The following is a 27,412-nucleotide window of genomic DNA, read 5'->3' on the forward strand; positions in this document are numbered from 1 at the left end:
TTATTGGGGAGCTCACCTGCCTTGCCCCCCCCCCCCCTTCCACCTCCTGCGCCGCACTTTGGGCTGCTTAGATGTAAAAGTGGTGCTCAGCCAGGTCGTCCATGAAAGGTCGCGCCAGCGAGTCGGTGGCAAAGTAGAAAATGAGGCCAAAGGCGATGGAGATGGGCAATGCCGGCAGCGCCTTCTTGAAGATGGCCAACAGCAGCAACGTCACGCACAGGCCCTGAAGAAGCGCAAGGCATTTCATTTGGAAGCGCCTTTCAAAACTCTCAAGGACACTTTACAGTCACGGGATCAGTTATTCTGTGGGTGAGCAGCGGCAGCCACATGCGCCAGCGTTCACTCAACCCCGAAGTAACACAGCACTTAGTTATGAAAGGAAGAGGAAAGGTAAGAAAGAAGTAGAAAAACAAAATAGAGGATCTGCTGGAGTGGGAGGAGAGAGAGAGACGTTATGAGAGGTGAGAGAGAGAGAGAGAGAGAGAGAGAGAGAGAGAGAGAGAGAGAGAGAGAGAGAGAGAGAGAGACAGAGGCCTTACAATTAAGATGGCCACCATGCAGGCCAGGGTGACGTTCCAGTCATCGGCGCCGGCCGCCGCTTTGCCCACCAGGACGCTATAGAAGATGAAGTCGCCCAGGCCCAGCTTCACGCCGCCTGCCGCCGCAAAACACGCATCAGGCGGGTGATGCGACGCCGCCATCGCGGGCGGCGTCGCATCACTCACGCTCCTCCTGCTCGTCTTCTTCCTCCGCCAATCGGGCACTTGACTCCGCCTCCTCATCTGTCGCACACAGCAAAGTCAAGCGCAAAACTTGCCGGCGCCGCTCATGAAAGTGGGCGGGGCGGGGGGCGTCGCCCACCTGTGGCACGTCCCGGCTCGCTGTCGGCGGGGCCCGTCGTCCATGCCATGGCGGCTGCGGAAGCCATGTCATAATAATAAATTTCATTTCTAAGCGCCTTTCGAATCTCTCAAGGTCACTTTACAGTCACAGGATAAGATTTTCTGCGGGTGAGCAGCGGCAGCCACATACGACAGCGTTCACTCAACTCAAATAGAAAGCTTGCTAACTAAGCAATCGTTAGCCAACAGATACCTAGTTAGATAGCCAGCTAGATAGTGAATAGATAGCTAGCCAGATAGCTAATAGATAGCAAATAGCTAGCAAATGATACTACTACTAATAATAATAATACATTTCATTTCTAAGCGCCTTTCGAATCTCTCAAGGTCACTTTACAGTCACAGGATAAGTTTTTCTGCAGGTGAGCAGCGGCAGCCACACGCGGCAGTGTTCACTCAACGCGGAAGTAACTCAAATAGATAGAAAGCTTGCTAGCTAAGCAATCGTTAGCCAACAGATACCTATTTAGATAGCCAGCTAGATAGTGAATCGATAGCCAGCCAGATAGATAGCTAGCCAACTAGAACTAATAGATAGCAAATAGCTAGCAAATGGTAATAATAGTACTAATAATATACAGGTAACATCCAACTTACCACCAGCTCGACTTACAACCACCCGTACTTCCGACCACGACCTCCATTTTTAACATTTTAATTCTACGCCTGGCGCTAACAATGCGCTAGCAGGCCGGCAACGTGTACGACAATTTTAGCCAGCCAGCATCTCACGCTTGCGCAGCACTCGACCGTTTGATGGCACCGGAGGGAGGAGTTTGCCAGTCATTTAGCTCCTCCGAGTCTCTCGTCAACACTTTGAATGGATTTCCACTTACGACCATTTTGACTTACGACCGTTTGGTCGGAACGGAACTCGGTCGTAAGTCGGATGTTACCTGTATATAATAATAACAAAGTTGTTTTTCTGTGGGTGAGCAGCGGCGGCCACATGCGCCAGCATTCACTCAACCTGGAAGTAACTCAAATAGATAGAAAGCTAGCTGGCTAATAGATAGCTAGTTGTGTTAAGATCATCCTTATTATCTGTTACAAATTAGCTAGGTAGCTATTTAGTGTCTCTTTTGTGTTGTGATATGAGGGGCTGAGCAAGAGCAAAATCCACTTCAGAGTTGATACCGTAAAAAAGAAAAAAAACAGCTGTTCGTAGCCCCCCCACGGTTCCCCCAGACAATTTGATCATGGCGGATGTTTGCCACAACTCACACGAGTAGATGAGGGCGGGGAAGATGGGCTCGTTGCGCTCCTGCGCAGTTTCCACCAGCATCCTCAGCGGCCCTTTAGGACTCAGGACGGCCACCAGGTCTGCGGGGCGGCGTGGAGGGGGGGGGGGAGGGGCAAGATGACAAGCGACCGGGGCGGGCGCAAAAGCGGCGGCGCTCACCGTAGACGGAGACGGCAGCCAGGATGACCCACGCCGACCACTCGGGCAGATACTTGACAAAGACCAGCGCCATTAGGGCGCTGACCAGGATCAGGTAGGCCTGCTGCAGCGCCAGTGGACCCTTCCAGTGGACGCAGGCCATGCCCACCGCCCCAAAGTTCCAGATCAGCACGCCTGCCGTCGGGTAGTCCATGGCCACGTTGTACGTCTTCAGCGCCTCGCTACCGACGTCCCGGGGGAGCAAATGAGCCAGTCAGGGCGTGACCGTCGGCGTTCGCTTTGGTTCTTTGCGGCGAGGCGCTCACCTGAGGTACATGAAGCTGAACCAGAAGAGCAGCAAGAGCGACGACAGGATGAGCCAGCCGTGGATCAGCTGGTGGCAAAGGGCGCGTGAGAGCAACGGCGGCGGTGGCGGCGACGGTAGCGGCAACGTTGCGGTAGCGGCGGCGGCCCACCTTGTAGCAGCGGTACTTGTACAGGAAGACCAGCAAGACGGTCATGACCACGATGATGCTGATCATCACGGCGGCGTTCAGGACCGAGTTGAGCAGCCGTCGCCCCACCGACGACGTGTTCTCCGTGAACGGCGTGTAAATCCTGAAAGCCGCGGCGGGGTCAGAAAAGAAAGAAAGAAAGCGGCGGCGGTGGCGGCGGCGGCGGCGGCGGCGACTCACAGCTGCTGGTCCGTCTTGTGGCCGTAAAAGTGCAGCGACTTGATGGTGGCCACGACCAGCAGCATGCACAGCGTGACGGGAACAAAGAGCATGATGACGTGCTTGGCGCCGTACTTGAGGTTCAGCTCCTCATCGCCCGCCGTCGGCTCCCTCCTGGCCTACGTGGTCCGTGGGGGGTCACCCCAATGAAAAGTTGCCCGACTGCCGGCAAGGGGGGGGCCAATCCGCGCTGAGGATTGGCCGATTTTTGATTGGCGGAGGGGGAAATGCCTCTTTACCGTTTTGGGCGACCGCTCGTCCGGGCGGTAGGACGGCACGACTGGATTCTCCGACTGGACCAGCGCCGTGCGCTCTGTGTAGGCGTCGTCCTCGCTGTCCGAAGGGTTCATAGCGGCGCCTGGAAACACGTAGGGGGCATCGTGGCGAATGTGTACCCAAATCACAGAGGTCGTAATTGGGGCACTCCTTCAACACCATTTAATAATAATAATCATCATAACAATAATCCATTTCATTTCTAAGCGCCTTTCAAAACTCTCATGGTCACTTTACAGTCCCTGGTTCAGTTTTTCTGTGGGTGAGCAGCGGCAGCCACACGCGCCAGCGTTCACTCAACCCGGAATAACTCAAATAAATGAAAAGATGGCTAGCGAGCTATTAGATAGCTAATAGAGAGCCAGGTAACCAGCCAGCTAGCTAATATATAGCTAGCCTGACGGATAGATAGCCAATAGATATCCAGTCATCTAGATAGCTAACAGTTAGCCAATAGACAGCCAGCTAGCTAATAGATAGCTAGCCAGCCGGATAGATAGCTAATAGATAGCCAGCCAGCAAGATAGCTAACAGATAGCCAATTGATAGCCAGCCAGCTAGCCAATAGATAGCCAGCTAATCAGCCAGATTAGATGGCAATAGATGGCCAGCCAGCTAGATAGCTAACAGATAGCCAATAGATCACCAGCCAGCCAACAAACATCCAACAGTTTGCCAGCCAGCTAGCTAGATAGCTAATAGATAGCCAGCTATTGCTGCGTTTTGAGGATACACATCCGTCATCTGATCAATGGTGGGCGTGCGTATGATTCCGATTCATTTGTAAGCGCTTTTCAAAACTCTCAAGGTCACTTTTCAGCTACATAGCTAATGTTTTTCTGTGGGTGAGTAGCGGCAGCCACACGCACCAGCATTCACTCAACCCAGAAATAACGCAAAAAGATAGAAAGCTAGGTAGCTAATACATAGCCATTAGATAGCTAATAGATAGACAGCTAGCTAGCCAGCTAGGTAGCTATAAGTAATCGATAGCTAGCCAGAGATGTTGCAAACAGATAGAAAATAGATAGCCAGCTAGATAGTGTTCGTTAATATTAGATGAGGAGTATTTTGGTAATCCAAATAAAAACTGGAGTCGATGAACAGTACCTTCGAAGGGTTGTTTATTTGCAGAATATTCCGGATACACATGATTTACAGACAATGGCTGCATGATCATGAGTGTGTTCACATCATGGACACACAACATATTTATTTCATCAGAAGGGCGGGCGTGACACCGAGGCGGCATTCTACCAAAACAATTCCTAGCTTTTATCAGTCTGTCTCCAAAGAGTCTCCAGTATGCACTGCATCAAGGTTAACAGATGGCTCCAAGAATGAATTTGGTTCACTCTGCATATCAGATTATACAAGCTAAGTAAATATGGCGGAAGACACACATCATGACATATCATTGAGAAAAGCAAAATACCATGGCAGATGCTAAACTAAACAAATTATTATTATTATTATTATTATTACAGTGAGACCTTGGCTTACGAACTTCATTGGTTCCCAGACAGAGTGTGTAAGGTGAAAAGTGTTTATCCCAAAAACTTTTTTTCCCATAGGAAACCATTAAAATGAGAACAATCCGTTCCCAGGTCTCCATTAAAATATAATTTTCAACTAAATAAGCCTTAAAACTACAAACAACATACCTTATTCCGTGTATAATAAATGTGTTATTGTATTGTAATGAAAGAAATACACTGCACTGTATAATAAAGTAACTTTATTTACATTTGTGATGGTCATTGATGGCTCTTAATTGACACCTGTTGCTTTCTGACTTGTAAGATCTTACGAAACATTGTCATTCATCATGTTGATGATTCTCAGTCTTTTCTGGATGGAACTGTTCAATAAAAGCCTGCACATCAACTCCTGAATGGCCTGCTTCTGTTTGTCCTCTTGAAGGCAAATCAAATCCTCTGTGTTGAGGACCTCATTATGGTCAGCAACAAGCTCCTCGATGTCATCTGCATCCACTTCGAGTCCCGTAGGTGCTGGCAGAGATTTTATTACAACAAGCCTGTCAAGCTAGGTAAAATAAAATGGCATACTCGCGATCCCGGAAAGCAACAAACTTACGCGATCGTGGCTAACAATCACCTCTGGCAAAGCAAACTCTTGGACTTGCCAGCCCAAGACACAGCGAGGCGTCATAATCATGGTGAGGTGACAGCAACTCGTTGAAATGTACCAGTATCGGTAATTAGGGGATCAACACGCACACCTCGTTAGTGTTTCTCAATGATCTCCTTCTTCTAATTGAATGTAATTTTGTTTCGTGTCTTCTTCGGCTGGCGAAGGTCGGGAGCGGCGGCCCCGCCCCAGCTGTCAACTCACATGTGACAATTTCGGTGTCATTAGTCACATGAAAGCATCGACTGAATAATGCCTTTGTCTCAAGCTTTTTGCGAAGGATGGTAGCAATGGTGGACGGTACCGGGCTCTTTATTTGTAGAATGGTCGTAGAGAGTTACTCTCAGGGAAGTGACACACAGTGTGAGAGATGTGTCAGGCTGAGATTCACATGACAGCCGCGGTGCGCACGTGACGCCACAAACGCACACCTCGTTCGTGGTTCTCAATGATCTCCTTCTTCTCCTTGACTGTTATTTTGTTTTGTGTCTTATTCGGCTGAACACAAGCCTGTGGTGGGATCTTTTTCGGTCCCATAACGGCTAAAGTATTGTTGAAGACTATCGACGTGTGCACTCATAGAAAGGGGGTGTGGAAAGGTAGGCCGGCTGGGACGCTGTTCGGTCGTGTACTTTTGTGTTCTTCCGCCGAAGATTACACCGCCAGCCGTGGTGAGGGGTGTGTATAGCAAAAATAGTGCGTATGCCAAGGTTTCATTTTCATAAATGAAACGTTCCTAAACCGAAAAGTTCATAAGGCAAGGTGTTCGTAAACCGAGGCCCCACTGTATTATTATTATTATTATTATGTTAGCATATTTGGCAATAAAGCTGACTGACTTTTTTTGACTTTGATAATTTGAAATAATCCTTCAGTAGCTAGGTAGTAGTAGTATTAGGTTGAATTTACCTTTATTAGTCTCACAGTCTCTGTCACGGTTTTGCGAGGTGGTGATGGCGGGTTCGGATCCCAAAAAGCAGGCAGGAGGGAGCAGGAGGTTGTTTGACAAATTGTATTAAAATAAAGTCAGCAGGAACAAAATGTAAAACATCAAAATGATCTGAATGGAAAAAATACAAAGTAGCAAAAGAAGACCAAAAGTAAAAGCTCGCCAAGGTTAAACAAACACGTACACGATGCATGCTGCAACCAAGCAGCAAACAAACAATGAATCGGCACCGGATGATCGTGCCAGGTGTCTTTTTAAGTGTCATTGATTATAACGACCAGCACCTGCGAGGCTGCCGGCAGGGCTGACGTCGCTACCCGCTGGTCGCCAATCTGATCGGGACGACCAGCACCTGTGCAGGTGCAGGCGGGGCCGACAGCGCCCCCCGTTGGTCGCCAACCAGATCATGACAGTACCCCCCCTTCAAGGGGCTGCTTCCAGAAGTCCCAACAGTCTCCCAAAAGGTCCACTCGCCAGGGAACGGTCGGTGGAGAGGGCAACCGCTGCCTCTCCAGCATACGACGGGCGGCGGCCTGATGGGAACGGGACTCGGCCTGGGGTGGACGAAGACGCAGCACGGATCGTCGTGGGCGTGAGTGCGATCCCTCTCGCACGTTCACGCAACGGCGCATGGCTCTGCGTGGACGTCGAACTGCCAGGCGCAGAATGGCACCCCGTACGGCCGTATGGGACCAGGTCTTGGCCGGACGCCGACGTGGGCGTGAACTGCCCGGCTCCGGGGGAACGAGACCAGTCCAGAGCCGCTCCGGGATCCAGCGGTGAGTTGGGTCTCGGACTGACGTTGACGCGGACGTTGCACGGCTCGTCGTGGATGAGACTCAATTCGTCATGCACGACGACAGCGTGGCTGGACGTGGGCGTGCAATGCCAGTCACCCAGTGTCACCCTGGACAGCCACCTGGAAGGAGGTCTCGGCCGGACGTTTACGTGGACGTTGCGGCTCGTCGAGTGACGCAATTCAAACTCGACGAGGCTTGCGCTAACGTGGACGTAGCATTGCCAGGCACAGGGTGGAAATGAGACGGGTCCGATGTACCTGCGGGATCCGATCGTTGGCCGATTCATTCTGTCACGTTTTGCGAGGTGGTGATGGCGGGTTCGGATCCCAAAAAGCAGGCAGGAGGGAGCAGGAGGTTGTTTGACAAATTGTATTAAAATAAAGTCAGCAGGAACAAAATGTAAAACATCAAAATGATCTGAATGGAAAAAATACAAAGCAGCAAAAGAAAACCAAGTGTAAAAGTCCGCCAAGGTTAAACAAACACGTACACAATGCATGCTGCAACCAAGCAGCAAACGACAGAATGAATCGGCCAACTATCGGATCCTGCAGGTACATCGGACCCGTCTCATTTCCACCCTGTGCCGGGCAATGCTACGTCCACGTTAGCGCAAGCCTCGTCGCGTTTGAATTGCGTCACTCGACGAGCCGCAACGTCCACGTAAACGTCCGGCCGAGACCTCCTTCCAGGTGGCCGTCCAGGGTGACACTGGGTGACTGGCATTGCACGCCCACGTCCAGCCACGCTGTCGTCGTGCATGACGAATTGAGTCTCATCCACGACGAGCCGTGCAACGTCCGCGTCAATGTCAGTCCGAGACCCCACTCACCGCTGGATCCCGGAGCGGCTCTGGACCCGTCTCGTTCCCCCGGAGCCGGGCAGTTCACGCCTTGTCGGCGTCCGGCCGAGACCTGGTCCCATACGGCCGTACGGGGTGCCATTCTGCGCCTGGCAGTCGACGTCCACGCAGAGCCATGCGCCGTCGCGTGAACGTGCGAGAGGGATCGCACTCACGCCCACGACGATCCGTGCCGCGTCTTCGTCCACCCCAGGCCGAGTCCCGTTCCCATCAGGCCGCCGCCCGTCGTATGCTGGAGAGGCAGCGGTTGCCCTCTCCACCGACCGTTCCCTGGCGAGTGGACCTTTTGGGAGACTGTTGGGACTTCTGGAAGCAGCCCCTTGAAGGGGGGGTACTGTCATGATCTGGTTGACGACCAACGGGGGGCGCTGTCGCCCCCGCCTACACCTCACAGGTGCTGGTCGTCCTGATCAGATTGGCGACCAGCGGGTAGCGACGTCAGCCCTGCCTGCAGCCTCGCAGGTGTTGGTCGTTTAATCATTGACATTTAAAAGAACACCCGGCACGACCATCCGGTGCCGATTCATTGTTTGTTTGCTGCTTGGTTGCAGCATGCATTGTGTACGTGTTTGTTTAACCTTGGCGGACTTTTACACTTGGTTTTCTTTTGCTGCTTTGTATTTTTTCCATTCAGATCATTTTGATGTTTTACATTTTGTTCCTGCTGACTTTATTTTAATACAATTTGTCAAACAACCTCCTGCTCCCTCCTGCCTGCTTTTTGGGATCCGAACCCGCCATCACCACCTCGCAAAACGTGACAGTCTCAAAGTTATGAAATTTCTCTGCAGTTGTACGTGTACATATCTTCATAGAGCATATATTTTATTAAATGTTTCTTTTTCCGTACAAACCAATACAGGTTACTTATACAAGCCTTAAACTTTAAACATACTCAAGTGACCTTGAAAGGCGCTTATAAATGAAATGTATGATTATTATATAAGCCCTAAACATACATTCCAAATAAAATCTAGCACTGAAGCAACTTGCGTATAAATAATGAACAACCTTTCGGAACATATCTCGTTCGTAGGTTGGGCAGCGTCTATATTTACAGACAGTATGCATTCAAATTTGTGACATGAAAGAATGGAAATACTGTATTGATTGAGTGATTTGTTGTTGTTTTTAGCCGCGAGGGATAATCATGCTAATAATAAACTGACGACATCGGTGATCGGTCGCGTCCGAAGCCAGCGACATGCAAATAACCTCAGTGTGTGTCGTCACTGACCCCCCCACCTGGCCGCGGCGCTTTTGGGCATTTTCGACGTCAAAGTTTTACCTGATTTGTGGAGTGCAAGTGCCGAGCCTCGCCAAGGCGGAAGTCACGAGGCGGAAGTCAAGTCAGGAGGGCGTCACCTGACTGCGAGGCAGTGCCTCTTTTCAGAGAGCTGGTTCTTTTGGCTCAACTCAATAAATAGATCCGGAACTTTTGGCTCCCAAATGGTTCCTCAGTTTGTTTGTTTTTTTAATGCTTAAATTAACTACCAAAAATCATGTAAAATTATGTCAAAAACGAATTACTAATGTAAAAAATACACTACACTATATATTTTACACTATACCATATATTTTTTATTTATATGGCTTGGTAGAAGAAGATGGCTTGGTTTAGTGGATAGTGGATGCTAACTTTGACTTTCCCTGTGGTTACTCTGGTCTGATGATCAGTTGTCACTAATTTGCTTTTCATATTTATAATGCTATCATGCAATTTCTCCACTGTGAGACTAATAAAGGCATATCCAATATCCAATATCCATGCCAACTAGTAAAAATATAATAATTGAATAATACTAACAGCAGAATGTGATGACATTTGTCCACTTGTCTACCCAAACCCCCCTCCCCCTTCTCCTCACTGCTGCGTGTGTCTATAATTCTCCCCTCCCTCCTCTAGTCCGGCGCCTGGTTAGGAACGTCTCTCTTCGTTCACTTCAGAGATCCGACTCTAAGCACCAGATTGTTTGCGAACGACACATCACTACGAGGCACGTGACAGAAGTGATGTCACCTCCCCCCCTTGTCGATATCGGTACTGAGCGACGAGTATCAAAAGTGGTTCGGACTCTGGTTGTACGCTCATTATTTGGACATTTCTTTTCAAATCCTTCGTTTCTTCTTTTTGTTTTTATCGGTGTATTCAGTACGTAACTTGTTTTTTTTTTGTTTACTGGGGAAGTTTTCAAGCATGAATGAATTGAAGCGCGGGCATTGATGCTGCAGTTCCACCTCGCGCCGATGGGGGCTGCAGCGTAATAACTTCGCTTCCGGTACAATGGAGTGTCATGGCGGCGCCCGTCCAGAAGTCAACATGAAATCATCCGGTCGGAATTAAAGCTGGTTTTTTTCATTTCAGGTGAGTAAAGACACACTACACACCTAGTCGCGCTCATTGGGTCTTTCCGGACATTTTTGACTCGCAAAATCCGAAAGGAAAAGAAGAAGAAGATTCGTCGCTTAGAAAATGTTTGCCATTTTTGGTATCAAAAGCGTACATAGACGATGTTGCATTCGGTTACAGCGTAGTGTCCGCGTCCTTTTTATTTGAGCTAGCCTGACATGCTAATGTCTGCGTCCAAAAGCCGATTTCTTTCCGATGTCGATTTCTTCGAGACATGCCACTGCGTGTCCATACGTGTGATCCACTCGCACGAATCTGTTAAATTTATAGTTATGTGTCGTTCGCGAACGAGCCGGTTCTAAGAGCCGGATCTCTGAAGTGCACGAAAAGACCCGGTTCCTAACAAGGAGCCAGAAATGGGAGCCAACTTTTTTTGTCCTCTATTCCCCGCCCCCAGTCTTTGGTTATAGCCACACGTGATTGGTTGATATCTGTGGGAGGGGAGAATTACAGACACATGCAGCGGTGAGGAGAAGGAGTAGGGGGGTTGAGTTAGACAGGTGGACAAATATTATCACATTATGCTGTTATTATTATTCAATTATTCTATTTTTACTAGTTGGTATGATAGCATTATTAATATGAAAAGCACATTAGTGACAGCTGATCATCAGACTAGACTAAACACAGGGAAAGTCAAAGTTAATGGATGCTCTCTTTGCGCATATAAATCAAACCATATAAATAGAAATATTTGATATTGTGTATTTTTTACATGAGTAATTCGTTTTTCACATAATTTTACATGATTTTTGGAAGTTAATTAATTTAAGCACCAAACAACAAACAAACTGAGGAACCATTTGGGAGCGGAAAAGAGCCGCAATTCCCATCACTAGTTCGTAAGGTGAATTCGTTTGTAAGTTGCTTCAGTGCTATATTTTCAATGGAATCTATGTTTTAGGCTTATCTAAGTATGTTTAAGGTTTATATGAGTATGTTTAAAGGACAACCGACAATCACTTTTTTGTTTCCTAACTGATATCCGAAAAACGTTTTATAGCATCTAAAATACCCAAAACACGCAGGATATTTTTAGTCAAACGGAAAACACAAATAAAAATGACTTAATGTGTGCTGAAACTGCAACAAAATGAAACCGGAAGTGGCCAGTTTCAGAAGGTCCCGCCCCCTTGTTCGTGATGTCACCCCAAGACGTCTTGCCTTGCTGGAGAATCAAAACAATGGCTTCATATTCCGAGAATATGCTTTCTTGTTACTCATCCAGTAATGAATATGATTCAAATAGTTCTGAAGAGGAAAGCATACATGTTTGCAATCGATTAAAGAATTTATTTCCTGCCATTTTGAGGTATCTGGGGGCGGGAAATGTAGCACCAAAAAGAGGCAGAAGGGGGCGACAAATCTCCGTGTAAGGAATGAATCAGCCCGTTTCCACAGGCTGATTCATTCCTTACACGGAGCTTTGTCGCCCCTTTCTGCCATTTTTTTGGTGCAACACGAAGTTTTCAGACCAAACAAAGTACAGCAAAATGCATTGACGTGATGGAAGGACTGCTATAAGGTGTCCTTTTTTCGGTCAGGGGCGTTCCTTCAGTGACGTAACGTGAGGACTCGTCACCAACTCAAAAATGACTTCCGGAATATTCAGCGTGAGTCTTAAAACGTAAAATATAGCTATATGCGGTGGAATCTTTGTAAAATACGCGATATTACAAATTCTGTCACGTTTTGCGAGGTGGCGATGGTGGGTGCGGATCCCAAAAAGCAGGCAGGAGGGAGCAGGAGGTTGCGTTTGATAAATGGTATTAAAATAAAGGTCAGCAGGAACAAAATGTAAAACATCAAAATGATCTGAACAGAAAAAAGTGTCAAAAGAAAACCAAGTGTATAAGTCCGCCAAGGTTTAACAAACATACACAGCGTACAATGCATGCAATTGCAGACAAAGCATGCAACAAACAATGAACCGACACCGGATGGTCGTGCCGGGAGTCCTTTTAAGTGTCACTGATTAGAACGACCAGCACCTGCGAGGCTGCAGTCAGGGCTGACGTCGCTACCCGTTGGTCGCCAATCCGAACGTGGCAGTCCGCCACTGATCGGGACGACCAGCACCTGTACAGGTGCAGGCGGGGCCGACAGCGCCACCCGTTGGTCGCCAAACAGATCATGACAAATTCTGGACACAACTTGTCCGTAGACGTCGGTTGTCCTTTAAAGGACAACCGACGTCACTTTGTTGTTTTTTTAACTGACACCAGAAAAACGTTTTATAGCATCTAAAATACTCAAAACACGCAGTATATTTTATTCAAATGCAAAACAGGAATAAAAATGACTTAAAGTGTCCAAAATCTGCAAAAAATTGAGCTGTGAATTGGGCATTTTCAGAAAGTCCCGCCCCCAGTTTGTGACATCACGTCAAGCACATTGCTTGTGAATCAAAACAATGGCTTCAGATTCAGAGAATATGCTTTCTTGTTACACCTCCAGTTATGAATATGATTCAAATAGTTCTGAAGAGGAAAGCGTACATATTTGCAATCGATTAAATAATTTATTCCATGCCATTTTGAGGCAACATTGGGGAGAAACGATCACCAGAAAAGAGGGACAAAATGGCGAACTCCTGTGGCCACCTCCGTTTTCACAGGCTGAGAAATTCCTTATATGGAGCTTGGACACCCTCTTCTGGCGGCTTTTGGGTGCAACACAAGGTTTTCAGACCAAACAATACAGCAAAATACATTGACGTGATGGAAGGACTGCTACAATGTGTCTTTTTTTCGGTCAGGGGGCGTTCCTTTAGTGACGTCACGTACGGACTCGTCACCAACTCAAAAACAAGACTTCCTTAATATTCAGCGAGAGTCTTAAAACGTAAAATATAGCTATATGCGGTGGAATCTTTTAAAAACACGCCCAGTAGAAGTCATTTGAAGCCATTTTACAAATTATGGACACAACTTGTCCGGAGATGTCGGTTGTCCTTTAAGGCTTGTATAAGTAACATGTACTGGTTAGTGGATGCTCTCTGTGCACATATAAATAAAGCCATATAAATAAAAATATTTGATATAATGTATTTTTTTTGCATGAGTAATTCATTTTTCACATAATTTTACATGATTTTAGGCAGTTAATTAATTTAACAAAAAAAAACTGAGGCGCAATTTAAGAGCCAAAATCGCTGGATTTTTTTTTTTTGGTGAGCCGAGCCAAAAGAACCGGATCTCTGAAAGGAGCTGGATTTCCCATCACTAGAATCTTGAGGATGCTACGGATAATGAAGGCTGCGGTCGGCCTGCCCCCGCGCGCCGACTTTCCAACCGGGGCTTTTCTGCGCCGTCCCTTGTCGGCCATCTCCGCCCGTCTGCTGGCCTCCAAGCAGGTGAGCGAGCGCTCGCCGTCTCGGCCGTCAAGCGCCTCTTTCTCGTGACGTCCTACCCTCCGCAGTTCAAAGGTCAGAGAAAAGAGCCCGGGCCAAAGGCCAAAGCCCACAAACAGGAAGTGGAGATCAGACAGAGCATGACGGTGGAGGCCCTCGCGCGAGCCATGAACAAGCACCCTGGTAAGTGGACTCGTTTACCCGGGCGGCTGGCGTTTAGGGCGGGTCTCACCCGGGCGGGGGTGTCCGCAGATCACGTGCTGGAGGCCTTGGCGAACACGCCGTTGGACGTGTCGCGTGTCGGCCCGGCCTCGGTGCTGGAGGAGCGTTGGATCAAGGAAGCGGTGATGCGCTCGGGGATGAAGTTCCGCTGGCAGAAGCTAAGCCAGGATTCGCCGCGGCCCAACAAAGACGCCGTGCCCAGGTAGAGCCGCCAAAATCTGCAAAATCTGCCTTTCCGGTGTCCCAAAGTTGATGCGGTCTGGCGGCGGGAACGTGCAGACCCCCCGCCGACCCCAGCAGGCTGGTGCGGCGCCCCCCGGTGGTCACCATCATGGGCCACGTGGACCACGGCAAGACCACGCTATTGGACAGCCTGAGGAGGAGCCAACTGGCCGCCGCCGAAGCCGGCGGCATCACTCAGCGCATCGGCGCCTTCGCCGGTACGAAACCCCCCACTCAGGAGCCACGCGGGTCACCCGGTCCTGTCACTAATCACTATGTGTTAGCTATCTATTTGCTATGTATTAGCTATCTATTCGCTAGCTAAAAAACGTAGCCTGTGACTGTAAAGTGACCTTGAGAGCTTTGAAAGGCGCTTAAAAATAAAATGTATTATTATTATTATTATTATTATTATTATTATTATTATTATTATTATTATTATTATTATTATTAATTGAGCAGATGTAGGCAATCCATCTGTTATGCGTCTTCAGTTGACCTCATTCAAGACATCTTGAAAATCTATTAGCTGGCTATCTTGTTATCTAGCTGGCTATCTAGCTATTTAGCTCGCTACTGTATCTATTAGCTATATAGCTGGCTATCTATTAAGTATCTATTTGCTATGTATTATCTATCTATTTGCTAGGTATGAGCTATCTATTTGCTATGTATTATCAATCTATTTGCTATGTATTAACTATTTGCTATGTATTAGCTATCTATTCGCTAGCTAAAAAACGTAGCCTGTGACTGTAAAGTGACCTTGAGAGCTTTGAAAGGCGCTTAAAAATAAATTATTATTATTATTATTATTATTATTATTAATTGAGCAGATGTAGGCAATCCATCTGTTATGCGTCTTCAGTTGACCTCATTCAAGACATCTTGAAAATCTATTAGCTGGCTATTTAGCTCGCTACTGTATCTATTAGCTATATAGCTGGCTATCTATTAAGTATCTATTTGCTATGTATTATCTATCTATTCGCTAGGTATTAGCTATCTATTTGCTATGTATTAACTATTTGCTATGTATTAGCTATCTATTCGCTAGCTATCTAGCTATCTATTTTAGTTACTTCTGGGTTGAGTGAACGCTGGTGCGTGTGGCTGCCTCTGCTCACCCACAGAAAAAAAACGTATCCTGTGACTCATAAGTGACCTTGAGAGCTTTGACAGGCGCTTGAAAATGAAATGTATTATTATTATTATGATTATTATGATGATGATGATTATTATTATTATTATTATTATTATTATTATTATTATTATTATTATTATTATTATTATTATTATTATTATTACGACCCCCCCTTTTTTTCCCCCGGGCGGAAGTGGAGCTGGCGACGGGTGAGAGGATCACCTTCCTGGACACGCCGGGTCATGCCGCCTTCTCGGCCATGAGGGCCCGTGGCGCCCAGGCCACCGACGTGGTCATCTTGGTGGTGGCCGCCGACGACGGCGTCATGGAGCAGACGGTGGAGTCCATCCAGCACGCCAAGCAGGCGGCAGGTAAGGAGCCAGCGAGCGAGTCCGCCCCCCAAAGGCCTCGCCCGGCCCGCTCAATAATAATAATAATACATTTCATTTATAAGCTAGCTTGATAGATAGCTAGCTAAATAGCCAGCTAGTTAGTTAGATAGCTAATAGACAGCAAATAGCTAGATAGATAGCCAGTTAGTTAGATAGCTAATAGACAGAAAATTGCGAGCTAGATACTACTACTACTACTACTAATAATAATAATAATAATAATAATACATTTCATTTATAAGCGCCTTTCAAAACTCTCAAGGTCACTTTACAGTCACATGATCAGTTTTTCTGTGGGTCAGCAGCGGCAGCCACATATGCCAGCGTTCACTCAACCCGGAAGCTAGCTAACTAATAGCTATTATTAATCTCTAGCTATCTAGACAGCTAGCTAGACAGATAGTGAATAGATAACTACCTAGATAACCAGCTAATTAGATCGCTAATAGACAGCACTATCTAGCTGGCTATCTAGCTATCTATTTGCTGTCTATTAGCTATCTAACTAACTAGCTGGCTATCTATCTAGCTAGCTATTTGCTGTCTATTAGCTATCTAACTAACTAGCTGGCTATCTATATGCTGTCTATTAGCTATCTAACTATCTAGCTGGCTACCTAGTCAAGGCTTTTCTGCCCCGCCAGTCCCCCTCATCGTGGCGGTCAACAAGTGCGACAAAGCTCAGGCCGACCCCCAGAGGGTCAAGCGGGAGCTGCTGGCCCACGACGTGGTCTGCGAGGACTTTGGGGGCGATGTGCAGGCCGTCCATGTCTCGGCCCTGCGGGGCCACAACCTGCCGGCGCTGGCTGAGGCCACCGCCGCCCTGGCCGAGATCCTGGAGCTCAAGGCGGACCCTTGCGGCGCCGTCGAGGGCCTGGTGCTGGAGAGTCGCACCGACAAGGGCAAAGGGTGCGTCTGGGCGCCGGGGTTCCGGTTCGGGGTCACGGAAATAGTAATAATAATAATACTTATTATTATTATTATTATTATTATTATTATAAGAAGAAATTTCATTTCTAAGCGCCTTTCAAAACTCTCAAGGTCACTTTACAATAATTGGGTACGTTTTTCTGTGGGTGAGCAGCGGCAGCCACACGCGCCAGAGATCACTCAACCCGAAAGTAACTCAAATACATAGAAAGCTAGCTGATATATAGCTAATAGCTAGCCAGCTAGATAGCTAGCCAGATAGATAGCTAATAGCTAGCTAGATAGCTAATATATAGCAAGCTTGACAGATCATAGATTGCAAATAGATAGCTAGCTAGGTAGCAAGCTAGATAGCAAAAAGTTAGCTAGGTAGCTAGATAGCCAGATAGCTAGGTTGAGCAGCGGCAGCCACACGCGCTAGCGTTCACTCAAGCCCGAAGTAACTCAAATAGCTAGAAAGCTAGCTAGCTAATAGTTAGATAGCTAATAGATAGACAGTTAGCTAGGTAGCTAGATAGCTGTATAACTAATAGATAGCCAGCTAGATAGCTAATAGATAGCAAATTGATTGCCAGCTAGGTAGCTAGCTAGATAGCTAGCTGGGTCGCCAGCTAGATAGCCAGCCTAGTAGTAGTAGTAGTAGTACTAGTAATAATAATAATAATAATAATAATACATTTCATTTATAAGCACCTTTCAAAACTTTCAAGGTCACTTTACAGTCACAGGATGAGTTTTTCTGCATGTGAGTAGCGGCAGCCATATATGCCAGCGTTCACTCAACCCGCAAGTAACTCAAATAGATGGAATGCTAGCTAAATAGCTAATAGATAGCCAGCTATCCAGCCATCCATACAGCTAGCTAGCTAAAAAATAGCCGGATATCAATCCAGTCAGCCAGCGATGGCGCTTTAACAAGAGCTAAAGCTGGAACAAGGTGCTAACATGGAAAAAGGGAAATGCTGCCCCTTGTGGAAGGATAAAAAAAACATTGGCAGAGGTCTGGCCAGCACTTTATCGGCACTCCAACAAGAAAAAACAAGACGCGAGGCAATTCGGGAATTGTGCTCTATGTCATCATTTCAATTCCTGAATAAATTCGGCAATGGCAGTGAATGAGTTAAGAATGGAGTATTTGGCAGAAACAAGATTTAAAAAAAAAAAAGGTTGCCCAGTATTGTGTCCAGAAATGTCACTAAAATGACCCCCAAACTCATTTTTATTCTGTCACTACAACAAAAACATGTTTGTTGAATGTGCTTATTTCTGCCTGTGGTTGCACAGATGAAAGTTATTCACCTCCACCTGTGCCCCCTCCCCAAAGGTCGGTGACCTCCACGCTGGTCCGGCGCGGGACCCTGCGGCGAGGCTGCGTCCTGGTGGCGGGCAAGACCTGGGCCAAGGTGCGACTGCTGCTGGACGAGCGCGGCCGGGCGCTGGAGGAGGCGGGGCCCGGCGTGGCCGCGGAGGTGCTGGGCTGGAAGGAGGCCCCCTCCGCCGGAGACCTGGTCCTGGAGGTGGACTCGGAGGTGGCTACGTCCTTCCTTTCCCATTCGGGTCCGCCTGCAGCCGGGCTGACCGTTATAATCAGAATCAGAAAACCTTTATTCGTCCCACAATGGGGACATTTGCAGTGCACAGCAGCAAATTCTAAGCATAACAAAATAAAAATGTCAAGTGTATACTGTGCAAATGTAAATGTAATACTAACAATAATAATCATCATCATCATCATAATCCATTTTATTTCTCAGCGCCTTTCAAAACTCTCAAGGACACTTAACAGTCACGTGATATTTTTTTCTGCGGGTGAGCAGCGGCAGCCACATGCGCCAGCGTTCACTCAACAAAGAAGTAACTCAAAAAGATAGAACGCTAGTTGCTAGCTAATAGATAGCTAGACAGCAAATAGATAGCAAATGGATATCAAATAGATAGCCAACGAGGTAGCTAGCTAATACATAGCAAATAGATATTTAGGTAGGTAGCTAGCTAGATAGCAAATGTATGGCAAATAGAGGTTGAGCTAGCCATTAATAAGAACACTAATCATCCATTTCATTTCTAAGCGCCTTTCAAAACTCTCAAGGACATTTTACAGTCACAGGATATTTTTTCTGTGGGTGAGCAGCGGCAGCCACACGCGCCAGCGTTCACTCAACAAAGAAGTAACTCAAAAAGATAGAACGCTAGTTGCTAGCTAATAGATAGCTAGACAGCTAATAGATAGCTAGCTAGATAGCAAATGGATAGCAAATAGATAGCCAACTAGGTAGCTAGCTAATACATAGCAAATAGATATTTAGGTAGGTAGCTCGCTAGATAGCAAATGTATGGCAAATAGAGATTGAGCTAGCCATTAATAAGAACAATAATCATCCATTTCATTTCTAAGCGCCTTTCAAAACTCTCAAGGACACTCAACAGTCACGTGATAATTTTTCTGCGGGTGAGCAGCGGCAGCCACATGCGCCAGCGTTCATTCAGCATAACATACGTACAACACGTAACAACGTAACAAAGTTGAAAAAAAAATACATAAATGAATGACTAGAGTGAGAAATACATAAATAAATAAGCAGGTTAAATAAGTCCATAAACGGGATAGATAAATAAATTTAGAAAAAAAGACAAATAAATTGACTAAATCCATACATTAATAGATAGACTCATTAATTAAGAGATGAGTAAATAAATGGCTGGGTGGATAAATAAATATATAAATAAGCAAAGTAAATAACTACATAAACAGGGTAGATAGATAAACAAACAAACAAACAATATTGAGGTACATCATCTTCTTTTGAGGCTCTAAATCAAGAGGCAGATGATAAAGCCGTCATCTGTACTTCTTCGAAGGTGTCGGATGTTTTGCTCCTCATCCGAAAAGCTTCGTCAGCAAACTAAAGTTGTGCTTGTAACTGTGGCCCTATATATATATATATTGCTAATGAACAAAGATGGCGGTAGCAGACCTCTGCTCTGACAGCTCTAAGGTTGAGGGGAGCAGTAGACTAGTCCCTGAAGCTAATCTGATTACCTCTGATGTTCAATCCCTGGCTCTGATTGCCTTATTAGTATGACTAAGCGTACACGGTAACGACCTAGGAAGTCTGTTATAAGCGTGGTCTAAATGAAACCTCAAACCACCATGGCGATTTAATGAAAGGTTTAGCCAAGTTTTAACCTGACGGACATCTTTTGCGCCGGCAGCAGCGCGCCAGGGAGGTGACGGCCTGGCGTGGCCGAGAGGAGGAGCTTGAGCGGCTGGGGGCGGAGCAAACCGCCGTGGCGGCCAAGCGCCGGCAACACGACGACGCCTACAGGAAGGAGAGGGCGGAGCTAGCGCACCTCGGCTGGCGGCAAAGAAGGGCGCAGCTCTACCGCAACAACAAGAGCAAGTTCGCCAGCCGGCCCGGCGAGAAGACGGCGCCGCCGGGGGACGCCGCCCTGCCGCTCGTCATCAAAGGTAAGCCCCGCCCCCGACGCACCTGGCCAAAGCCGCCTAATAATAATAATCATCCATTTTATTTATAAGCGACTTTCAAAACCCTCAAGGTCACTACAGTCACAGGATAACGTTTTTCTGTGGGTGAGCAGCGGCAGCCACATGCGCCGGCGTTCACTCAACCCCAAAGTAACTCAAATAGATAGAAAGCTTAGCTAATCCACAGCCAGATAGCCAACAGCTTACAGCCAGCCAGCTAGACAGCTAATAGATAGCCAGCTAGATAGCTAATGTTTTTCTGGGGGTGAGCAGCGGCAGCCACATGCGCCAGCGTTCACTCAACCCCGAAGTAACTCAAATCAATAGAAAGCTAGGTAGCTAGCTAATGTATAGCTAATAAATAGGTAATAGCCAGATAGCCAACAGCTAGACAGCTTACAGCCAGCCAGCTAGACAGCTAATAGATAGCTAGCTAGATAGCTAATGTTTTTCTGTGGGTGAGCAGCGGCAGCCACACGCGCCAGCGTTCACTGAACCCGGAAGTAACTGAAAAAGATAGGAAGCTAGCTAATACATAGCTAGACAGCTAATAGATAGCTAGCTAGATAGCTAACATGTTTTTCTGTGGGTGAGCAGCGGCAGCCACAAGCGCCAGCGTTCACTCAACCCCGAAGTAACTCAAATAGATAGAAAGCTAGCTAGCTAGCTAATAAATAGGTAATAGCCAGATAGCCAACAGCTAGACAGCTTACAGCCAGCCAGCTAGCTCACGGATAGCTAATGAATAGCGTGTCCCCGCCCACAGCCGACGTGGACGGCTCCTTGGAGGCCATCTTGAATATCCTGGACAGCTACGACGCCGAGCATCAATGCCGCCTGGAAGTGGTCCACGTTGGCATCGGCGATGTCTCGGAAAACGACGTCAACATGGCCGAAACTTTCGGAGGTAGCGTACGGGCGGCGTTCCGCGCTAAAGGCCCTTTTTGGTGACGGTTTTTGTGGCGCAGGCACCGTGTATGGCTTCAACGTGGCAGCGAGCAAGAGCATCCGGCTAGCGGCGGCACGCCGCCACGTGGCCGTGCGTCTTCACGACGTCATCTACAAAATGGTGGACGAGCTCAAGGCCGAGCTCGCCGCCAAGCTGCCGCCGCTGGTGACGCACCAGGTCCTGGGTGAGTGGCGCAACCGCCGCACCGGGTTACTCGCCGTTGACCTCTGCCCTCCCCTAGGCGAGGCCACGGTTCTTGCCGTGTTCGATGTGTCGGCGGGCAAGAAGAAGATGGCGGTGGCCGGCTGCCGCGTGCTCAAAGGTCAGCTTGAGCGCAAGATGACCTTTCGACTGATTCGTGGCAGCCAGACGCTTTGGGAGGGTGAGCGCCGCCGCCATTTGCAATTGACCCGAATTCAATTGAAAGAGAGAAAGCGGGCGAGCGAGCGAGCTTTTTATAATAATAATCATAATAATAATAATAATAATAATAATAATAATACAGTTCATTTGTAAGCGCCATTCAAAACACTCAAGGTCACTTTACAGTCACTGGATCAGTTTTTCTGTGGATGAGCAGCGGCAGCCACATGCGCCAGCGTTCAACCTGGAATAACTCAAATAAATAAAAAAAGAAGCTAGCTAGCTAATAGATAGCTAACAGATTGCCAGCTAGCTAATAGACCACCAATAGATAGCAAGGCCAAACAGCCAGCCATTAGATAGCTAATAGATAGCCAGCTAGCTAATAGATAGCCATCCAACCAGCTAGCTAGCCACCAGATAGCCAATAGATAGCCAGCCAACTAGCTAATAGATAGCCACCGGATAGCCAGCCAGCTCGCTAATAGGTAGCCAATAGATAGCAAGCTAGCTAATAGACAATAGATAGCCAGCTGCCAGATAGCCAGCCAGCTAGCTAATAGCCATCCAACCAGCTAGCTAGCCACCAGATAGCAAGCCAACTAGCTAATAGATAGCCACCGGATAGCCAGCCAGCTCGCTAATAGGTAGCCAATAGATAGCAAGCTAGCTAATAGCCAATAGATAGCCAGCTGCCAGATAGCCACCCAGCTAGCTAGCTAATAGCCAATAGATAGCCAGCTGGTCAGCCACCAGATAAGTAATAGCCAGCCAGCTAGCTAGCCAATAGATAGCCAGCTAGCCAGCCACTAGATAGCCAGCAAGCTAGCTAATAGCCAATAGATAGCCAGCCAGCTAGCTAGCTAATAGCAATAGATAGCCAGCTAACTAGCCAGCTGGTCAGCCACCAGATAAGTAATAGCCAGCCAGCTTGCTAGCCAATAGGTAGCCAGCTAACTAGCCAGATAGCTAATAGATACAATGATCCCCCTTCACCCTTGCCCCACCTTCCACTTTCCCATTCAAGCATTTAATTTGACAGGAGGAGTGCTTTTTATGGAGCTAATTGCGCAGTCTCAGTTTCCCACGTGAAAGGACATAATAATAATAATAATAATAATAATAATAATAATAATACATTTCATTATGCCAGCAGCATGTTCACTATCAGATGAACGGGCAACTTTGTGACGATGGAGCGCAACAAGGAGAAAAAATATTGTCTCGGTTTGGGGGGCAAGTCCACCAGTTGCCAGGGGATGGCGCCATGTTGAGCGGACGCCATTTTGCGTTTCAGGAGGCCTGGTGGCGCTGAAGCACCACAAGGAGGACGTGAGCAGCGCCGGGGCGGGCAGCGAGTGCGGCCTGTCGCTGGACGGTGACGTGGACTTCCTGCCCGGCGACCTGGTCCAGTGCTTCCAGGAAGTCCGGGCGCCGCAGGTCAGCGCCTGGGACCCCGGATTCTGAGCCCACCCCCATTCGAGGACATTGTTAGCTATATAGCTAGCTATTAGCTATCGATTCACTAGGTATTATTATAAGAATAATACATTGAATTTATAAGGGCCTTGAAAAACTCTCAATGTCACAGGATAAGATTTTTATTATTATAAAAAACAAAAAACAAGGGAGGGTTGGAAAAAAAATGGGCTCGCTTCACACGGAGGCTAACGCTGCCTCGCCCGCTTCCGCCTCGCCCGCTTCGCGCTGTTAAACGCAAACACACAAATAAACGTGACTTGGTCCACCTCCTTGTCAATCAATTTGCCATTTTGGAAGGCGAAATCGAGTTGTTACCCGCAAAGCCGGCGAGCGGCCGGCCGCCGCGTCGCCCTCCTCGCCCGTCTCCGAGGGCGGCGTCTCCTTCAAGCGGACTTCCCCTGAGGTGGCGGGCTCCGCCTCCTGCGCCGTCGCAGCGCCATCACGCGGCGTCTCGTCTCCGTCGTCCTCCTCTGAGCTCATGTCCTCCAAGCCGCTCCTGGAGCCGTGACGACAGAGAGTCATTGGTACGGTTCTCGGCTCGCCGCGCGTATTGGTGACGGCTCTCACCAGGAACAGGCACCCGCCGTCTTCTTCTTCTTCTTCACCGGCGGCTGTTGGCGAGCGGGGCCGGGCCGCTTGGAGGCCGCCACCTGCGAAGCCGCCGCCGCCTGCAAACCTGCGTGGAGGAAAGACGGTTGGCGCGGATGGCTCGCGAGTGCCTGTGAGTTCTTTGTTACTCATCAGCGGCAAAACACACTAAAATCTCGTTAGCAATTATGCTACCGTGAATGACTAAAGGGGAAAACAAATCTGCATTTAGTCGGAATATTTCTTGATTTAGCTAGCTAGCTATTTGCTATCTATTTGCTGTCCAGCTGGCTGACTATCTAGCTAGCTATCGATGAACTATATAGCTATCTGGCTGGCTATTCGCTAAATAGCTATCTATAGTTTGCTGTCTATTAGCTATCTATTCGCTAGCTATTTGCTATCTATTCGCGAGCTATTGGCTATCTATTTGAACTGTATAGTGCCACTTAGCAATTTTTTTGATGATGATACTAGTGCAGCGTGTTCTACCGGAAACAAATTCCTTGTGTGTTCTACATACTTGGCAATAAAGATGATTCTGATTCTATTCGCTAGCTATTGGCTATCTATTCGCTAGCTATTAGCTTACTATCTATTTGAGTTACTTCCAGGTTGAGTGAACGCGTGTGTGGCTGCCACTGCTCATCTGCAGAAAAAATTATCCTGTGACTGTAAAGTGACCTTGAGAGTTTTGAAAGCCGCTTAGAAATGAAATGGATTATTATTATTATTATTAGCTATCTATTGGCTAGCTAGCTTTCTATATAATTGAGTTACTTTCGGGTTGAGTGAACGCTGGCGCGTGTGGCTGCCACTGCTCACCCACAAAAAAATGTATGCTGTGACCTTGAGAGTTTTGAAAGGCGCTTAGAAATGAAAAGGATGATTATTATTTGGCTTGCAAACAAACGCCTGTCGACGCCCATGTGTGATTGGGGGACCTTTCAGCACAGAGTCCTCCAGCCGCTCGGCCAGGCTGTGACACTGGTCCTGGTAGGCGGGGTCGCTGAACTGATGTTTAGGCTCGGCCATTTTCTTCTGCAGGCGCTCGGCGCGCCGCTGCTCCTTGTCGGCCTCGCGATCCGCTTGCCGCTTCAGCCACTCGCCCATCCTGCGGAAAAACGCCACAGGCGTCCTTTAGCGTCCGGTTTTTGATGGGCGCCATCCTGGCAAACGGCGAGAGCTCGGCGGGCGGCGTCGCTCACTCTTTCTCGTGATTGACGTCTCGCAGGCGACGTCCGCTCAGGTCTCGACAGGCCTCGCGATTCGTCGTCTTCTCGATCTGCGCGCCGAGCGCTCGCAGCATGGAGCCGAAACCTGCCCAGGAGGACAAAGGGGGTCAGGTCACTTGACGCTGGGCGTCACCCGCGGGCCGCTCCAGAGGCTACTTAATGATAACCAAATATTAGCTATCTATCTATTAGCTGTATAGCTATCCGTTAGATAGCTATACAGCTACCTAACAGATCTGTTTGAGTTACTTCCGGGTTGAGTGAACGCTGGCGTGTGTGGCTGCCACTGCTCACCCACAGAAAAACACATCCTGTGGCTGTAAAGTGACCTATACAGTTTTGAAAGGCGCTTAGAAATCAAATGTATTATTATTATTATTATTACCTATGTACTAGCTAGCTAGGTAGCTTTCTATCTACTTTAATTACTTCCGGGTTGAGTGACTGTAAAGTGACCTTGAGAGTTTTGAAAGGCGCTTAGAAATGTAATGGATTATTATTATAATATATATATATATATATATATATATATATATATATATATATATATATATATTGAGCTAACTAGCTTTCTCTCTATTTGAGTTACTTCCGGGTTGAGTGAACGCTGGCGCGTGTGGCTGCCACTGCTCACCCACAGAAAAACATATCCTGTGGCTGTAAAGTGACCTATACAGTTTTGAAAGGCGCTTAGAAATCAAATTGATTTTTATTATTATTACTACCCGGCTAGCTATCTAGCTACGTACCTAGCTAGCTATCCATTAGCTATCTGGCTGGCTCACCGGCTATCTCGCTGGCTATCTATTAGTTATCCGGCTACCTAGCTAGCTGTCTATCTATTAGTTATATGTTGGCTGTCTCGTAGCTAGCTAGCTAGTTTTCTATATATTTGAGTTATTCCGGGTTGAATGAACGCGCGTGTGGCTGTCGCTGCTCACCCACAAGAAAAACTGATCCCGTGACTGTAAAGTGACCTTGAGAGTTTTGAAAGGCGCTTAGAAATCAAATGTATTATTACAGTGAGACCTCAACTTACAAACACCTTATCTTACAAACTTTTCGTCTTACAAACGTCAAATTTATGAACATTAAACCTTATGAACATTAAAACCTATTTTCATAAGCACTATTTTCATAATACACACCCACCACGGCTGGCGGAGTGATCTTCGGAGGAAGCACACGACCGAACAGCACCAGAGGTTAAGTTACCAACAGTCCTTATGGAAGGTGACTCTCCTTCCATAAGCCATCAACGACCATCAAAAAGGTAAATACAACTTTATTTTACAGCACAGTTTATTTCTTTAATTACAGTCCTCATGTAATGTGCCTCTCTTTCCAAACAGCAATTCGCTTTGACCTTCGACCTCCAACACCATTCGGCAAGCCATCAATGACCATCATAAAGGTAAATAAAACGACTTTATATTATAGCAGTTTATTTCTTTAATTACAGTCCTCGTGTAATGCGCCTCTCTTTCCAAACAGCAATTCGCTTTGACCTTCGACCTCCAACACCATTCCATCAAGCCATAAATGACCATCACAAATAAAGTAAATAAAGTGACTTTATGATACAATGCAGTGTATTTCTTTCATTACAATACAATAACACATTTATTATACATAGAATAAGGTATGTGGTGTGTAGTTTTAAGGCTTATTTAGTTGAAAAGTATATTTTATGGAAACCCGGGAACGGATTATTCCCATTTTAATGGTTTCCTATGGGATTTTTTTTTTTTTAGATACACACTTTTCGCCTTACACACTGTCTGGGAACCAATTAAGTTCGGAAGTTGAGGTCTCACTGTATTATTATTATTATTACTCACCCCCCTTGCCTCCCAGGAGGCGCGGCACCAGCCGATACACGGCGCCCGCCCGCAGGCGCTCGTCCGGGCTGCTCACGCCGCCGTCACTTCCGACGACGTAGAAGTCGCGGGCCGGCGCCTGAAAAAAACGTCACTGTTTTTAATTCACGCCTCTCAGAGCTTGTTTCGGGAATTATCTAGACTTGACGGGTCATCTATCTGTTGTGGTCACTCTTTGGAATTGCGTGACCAAAATTAGCTATATAGTTAATATGTATATAGCTAATAGATAGCGAATATCTCTTCTTCCGCCAAATGCGCATTGCGATTGCGTGCTGCCAAATGAGTCGTAACATGGGGCCACAATTTGCCATTTGACGTTCAACATAGTTGAAGACAATTTCCGAGGATTCTGTCTGGGGGCGACTTTCCGCGGCACGACGTCGACTGAAATGGAGCCGAAAGCTTCGTAGGTGTGAGCCGAAGCCCAACCGGCGCAGTAGAAACCAAATGTTTGCGAGTCGGTTTAAAGTCGCTCAAACTCACCCGTTGTTGGACAAAGCGCTCTACGACATCTCCAACCGACGAACCGTGCGGAAAAACACACCTGGAAGAGCGCGAATCGCATGGCCCGCAAACAAAAACCTCCATGCTAGCCTCCATGTTGATATGACTGCGCGCTAGCTTAGCTTCTGCCTGCGCAGCCGTTCTTCTTCTTCGTCGGTTGTCTTCTTCGTCGGTTGTCTTCTTCTTCGGTTGTC

The 27,412-nt window shown here is 47.3% G+C and overlaps 3 protein-coding genes across 4 annotated transcripts; 1 reads left to right on the top strand and 2 right to left on the bottom strand.

The window, feature by feature from the left end:
• Positions 1–8: 8 nt before the first annotated feature.
• psen2 (presenilin 2) lies at positions 9–9,480 on the bottom strand. Its single transcript, XM_089006455.1, has 11 exons — positions 9,344–9,480; positions 3,257–3,375; positions 2,979–3,136; positions 2,760–2,901; positions 2,610–2,677; positions 2,305–2,525; positions 2,127–2,225; positions 862–915; positions 726–782; positions 540–655; positions 9–223 (listed from the first exon to the last, which is right to left on the bottom strand). The coding sequence occupies exons 2-11, from the start codon at positions 3,365–3,367 to the stop codon at positions 68–70; spliced, it is 1,182 nt and encodes a 393-aa protein (XP_088862581.1). The 5' UTR covers positions 3,368–3,375; positions 9,344–9,480; the 3' UTR covers positions 9–67.
• A 600-nt stretch (positions 9,481–10,080) lies between these two features.
• Positions 10,081–23,137, top strand: mtif2 (mitochondrial translational initiation factor 2). Of its 2 annotated transcripts, none has more exons than XM_089006483.1 (13): positions 10,081–10,420; positions 13,694–13,820; positions 13,886–14,000; positions 14,070–14,241; positions 14,319–14,479; positions 15,600–15,776; positions 16,442–16,706; positions 18,052–18,256; positions 19,944–20,196; positions 20,981–21,121; positions 21,183–21,347; positions 21,405–21,545; positions 22,824–23,137. In XM_089006483.1, exons 2-13 carry the CDS (start codon positions 13,704–13,706, stop codon positions 22,991–22,993), a joined length of 2,082 nt encoding a protein of 693 aa, XP_088862609.1. In that variant the 5' UTR covers positions 10,081–10,420; positions 13,694–13,703; the 3' UTR covers positions 22,994–23,137. The 2 variants fall into 2 exon arrangements, with proteins under 2 accessions (XP_088862609.1, XP_088862610.1); XM_089006484.1 differs by having other exon boundaries at positions 10,413–10,420; positions 19,941–20,196.
• sde2 (SDE2 telomere maintenance homolog (S. pombe)) lies at positions 23,112–27,412 on the bottom strand. Its single transcript, XM_089006485.1, has 7 exons — positions 27,198–27,412; positions 26,673–26,790; positions 24,805–24,916; positions 24,541–24,710; positions 23,576–23,684; positions 23,324–23,504; positions 23,112–23,233 (listed from the first exon to the last, which is right to left on the bottom strand). The coding sequence occupies exons 1-7, from the start codon at positions 27,312–27,314 to the stop codon at positions 23,183–23,185; spliced, it is 858 nt and encodes a 285-aa protein (XP_088862611.1). The 5' UTR covers positions 27,315–27,412; the 3' UTR covers positions 23,112–23,182.

Source organism: Hippocampus bargibanti, linkage group LG10 (assembly GCF_051943395.1).
Source record: "Hippocampus bargibanti isolate YZ-2025 linkage group LG10, ASM5194339v1, whole genome shotgun sequence".
Lineage (NCBI taxonomy): Eukaryota > Metazoa > Chordata > Actinopteri > Syngnathiformes > Syngnathidae > Hippocampus > Hippocampus bargibanti.

Bases quoted from the DNA above. Each gene is read 5' to 3' on its own strand.
- sde2 (XM_089006485.1), bottom strand. From the start codon at position 27,314: ATGGAGGCTAGCATGGAGGTTTTTGTTTGCGGGCCATGCGATTCGCGC. The intron at 24,917-26,672 runs GTGAGTAATAAT...CCTCCTGGGCAG, and splicing joins CCTCCTGGGAGGCAAGGGGG to GTTTCGGCTCCATGCTGCGA. The intron at 24,711-24,804 runs GTGAGCGACGCC...GTTTTTCCGCAG, and splicing joins GACGTCAATCACGAGAAAGA to GATGGGCGAGTGGCTGAAGC.
- mtif2 (XM_089006484.1), top strand. From the start codon at position 13,704: ATGCTACGGATAATGAAGGCTGCGGTCGGCCTGCCCCCGCGCGCCGAC. The intron at 14,480-15,599 runs GTACGAAACCCC...CCCGGGCGGAAG, and splicing joins GCGCATCGGCGCCTTCGCCG to TGGAGCTGGCGACGGGTGAG. The intron at 20,197-20,980 runs GTAAGCCCCGCC...CCCCGCCCACAG, and splicing joins CCTGCCGCTCGTCATCAAAG to CCGACGTGGACGGCTCCTTG.
- psen2 (XM_089006455.1), bottom strand. From the start codon at position 3,367: ATGAACCCTTCGGACAGCGAGGACGACGCCTACACAGAGCGCACGGCG. The intron at 2,678-2,759 runs GTGGGCCGCCGC...CTTTGCCACCAG, and splicing joins ACAAGTACCGCTGCTACAAG to CTGATCCACGGCTGGCTCAT. The intron at 2,526-2,609 runs GTGAGCGCCTCG...GGACGTCGGTAG, and splicing joins TTCAGCTTCATGTACCTCAG to CGAGGCGCTGAAGACGTACA.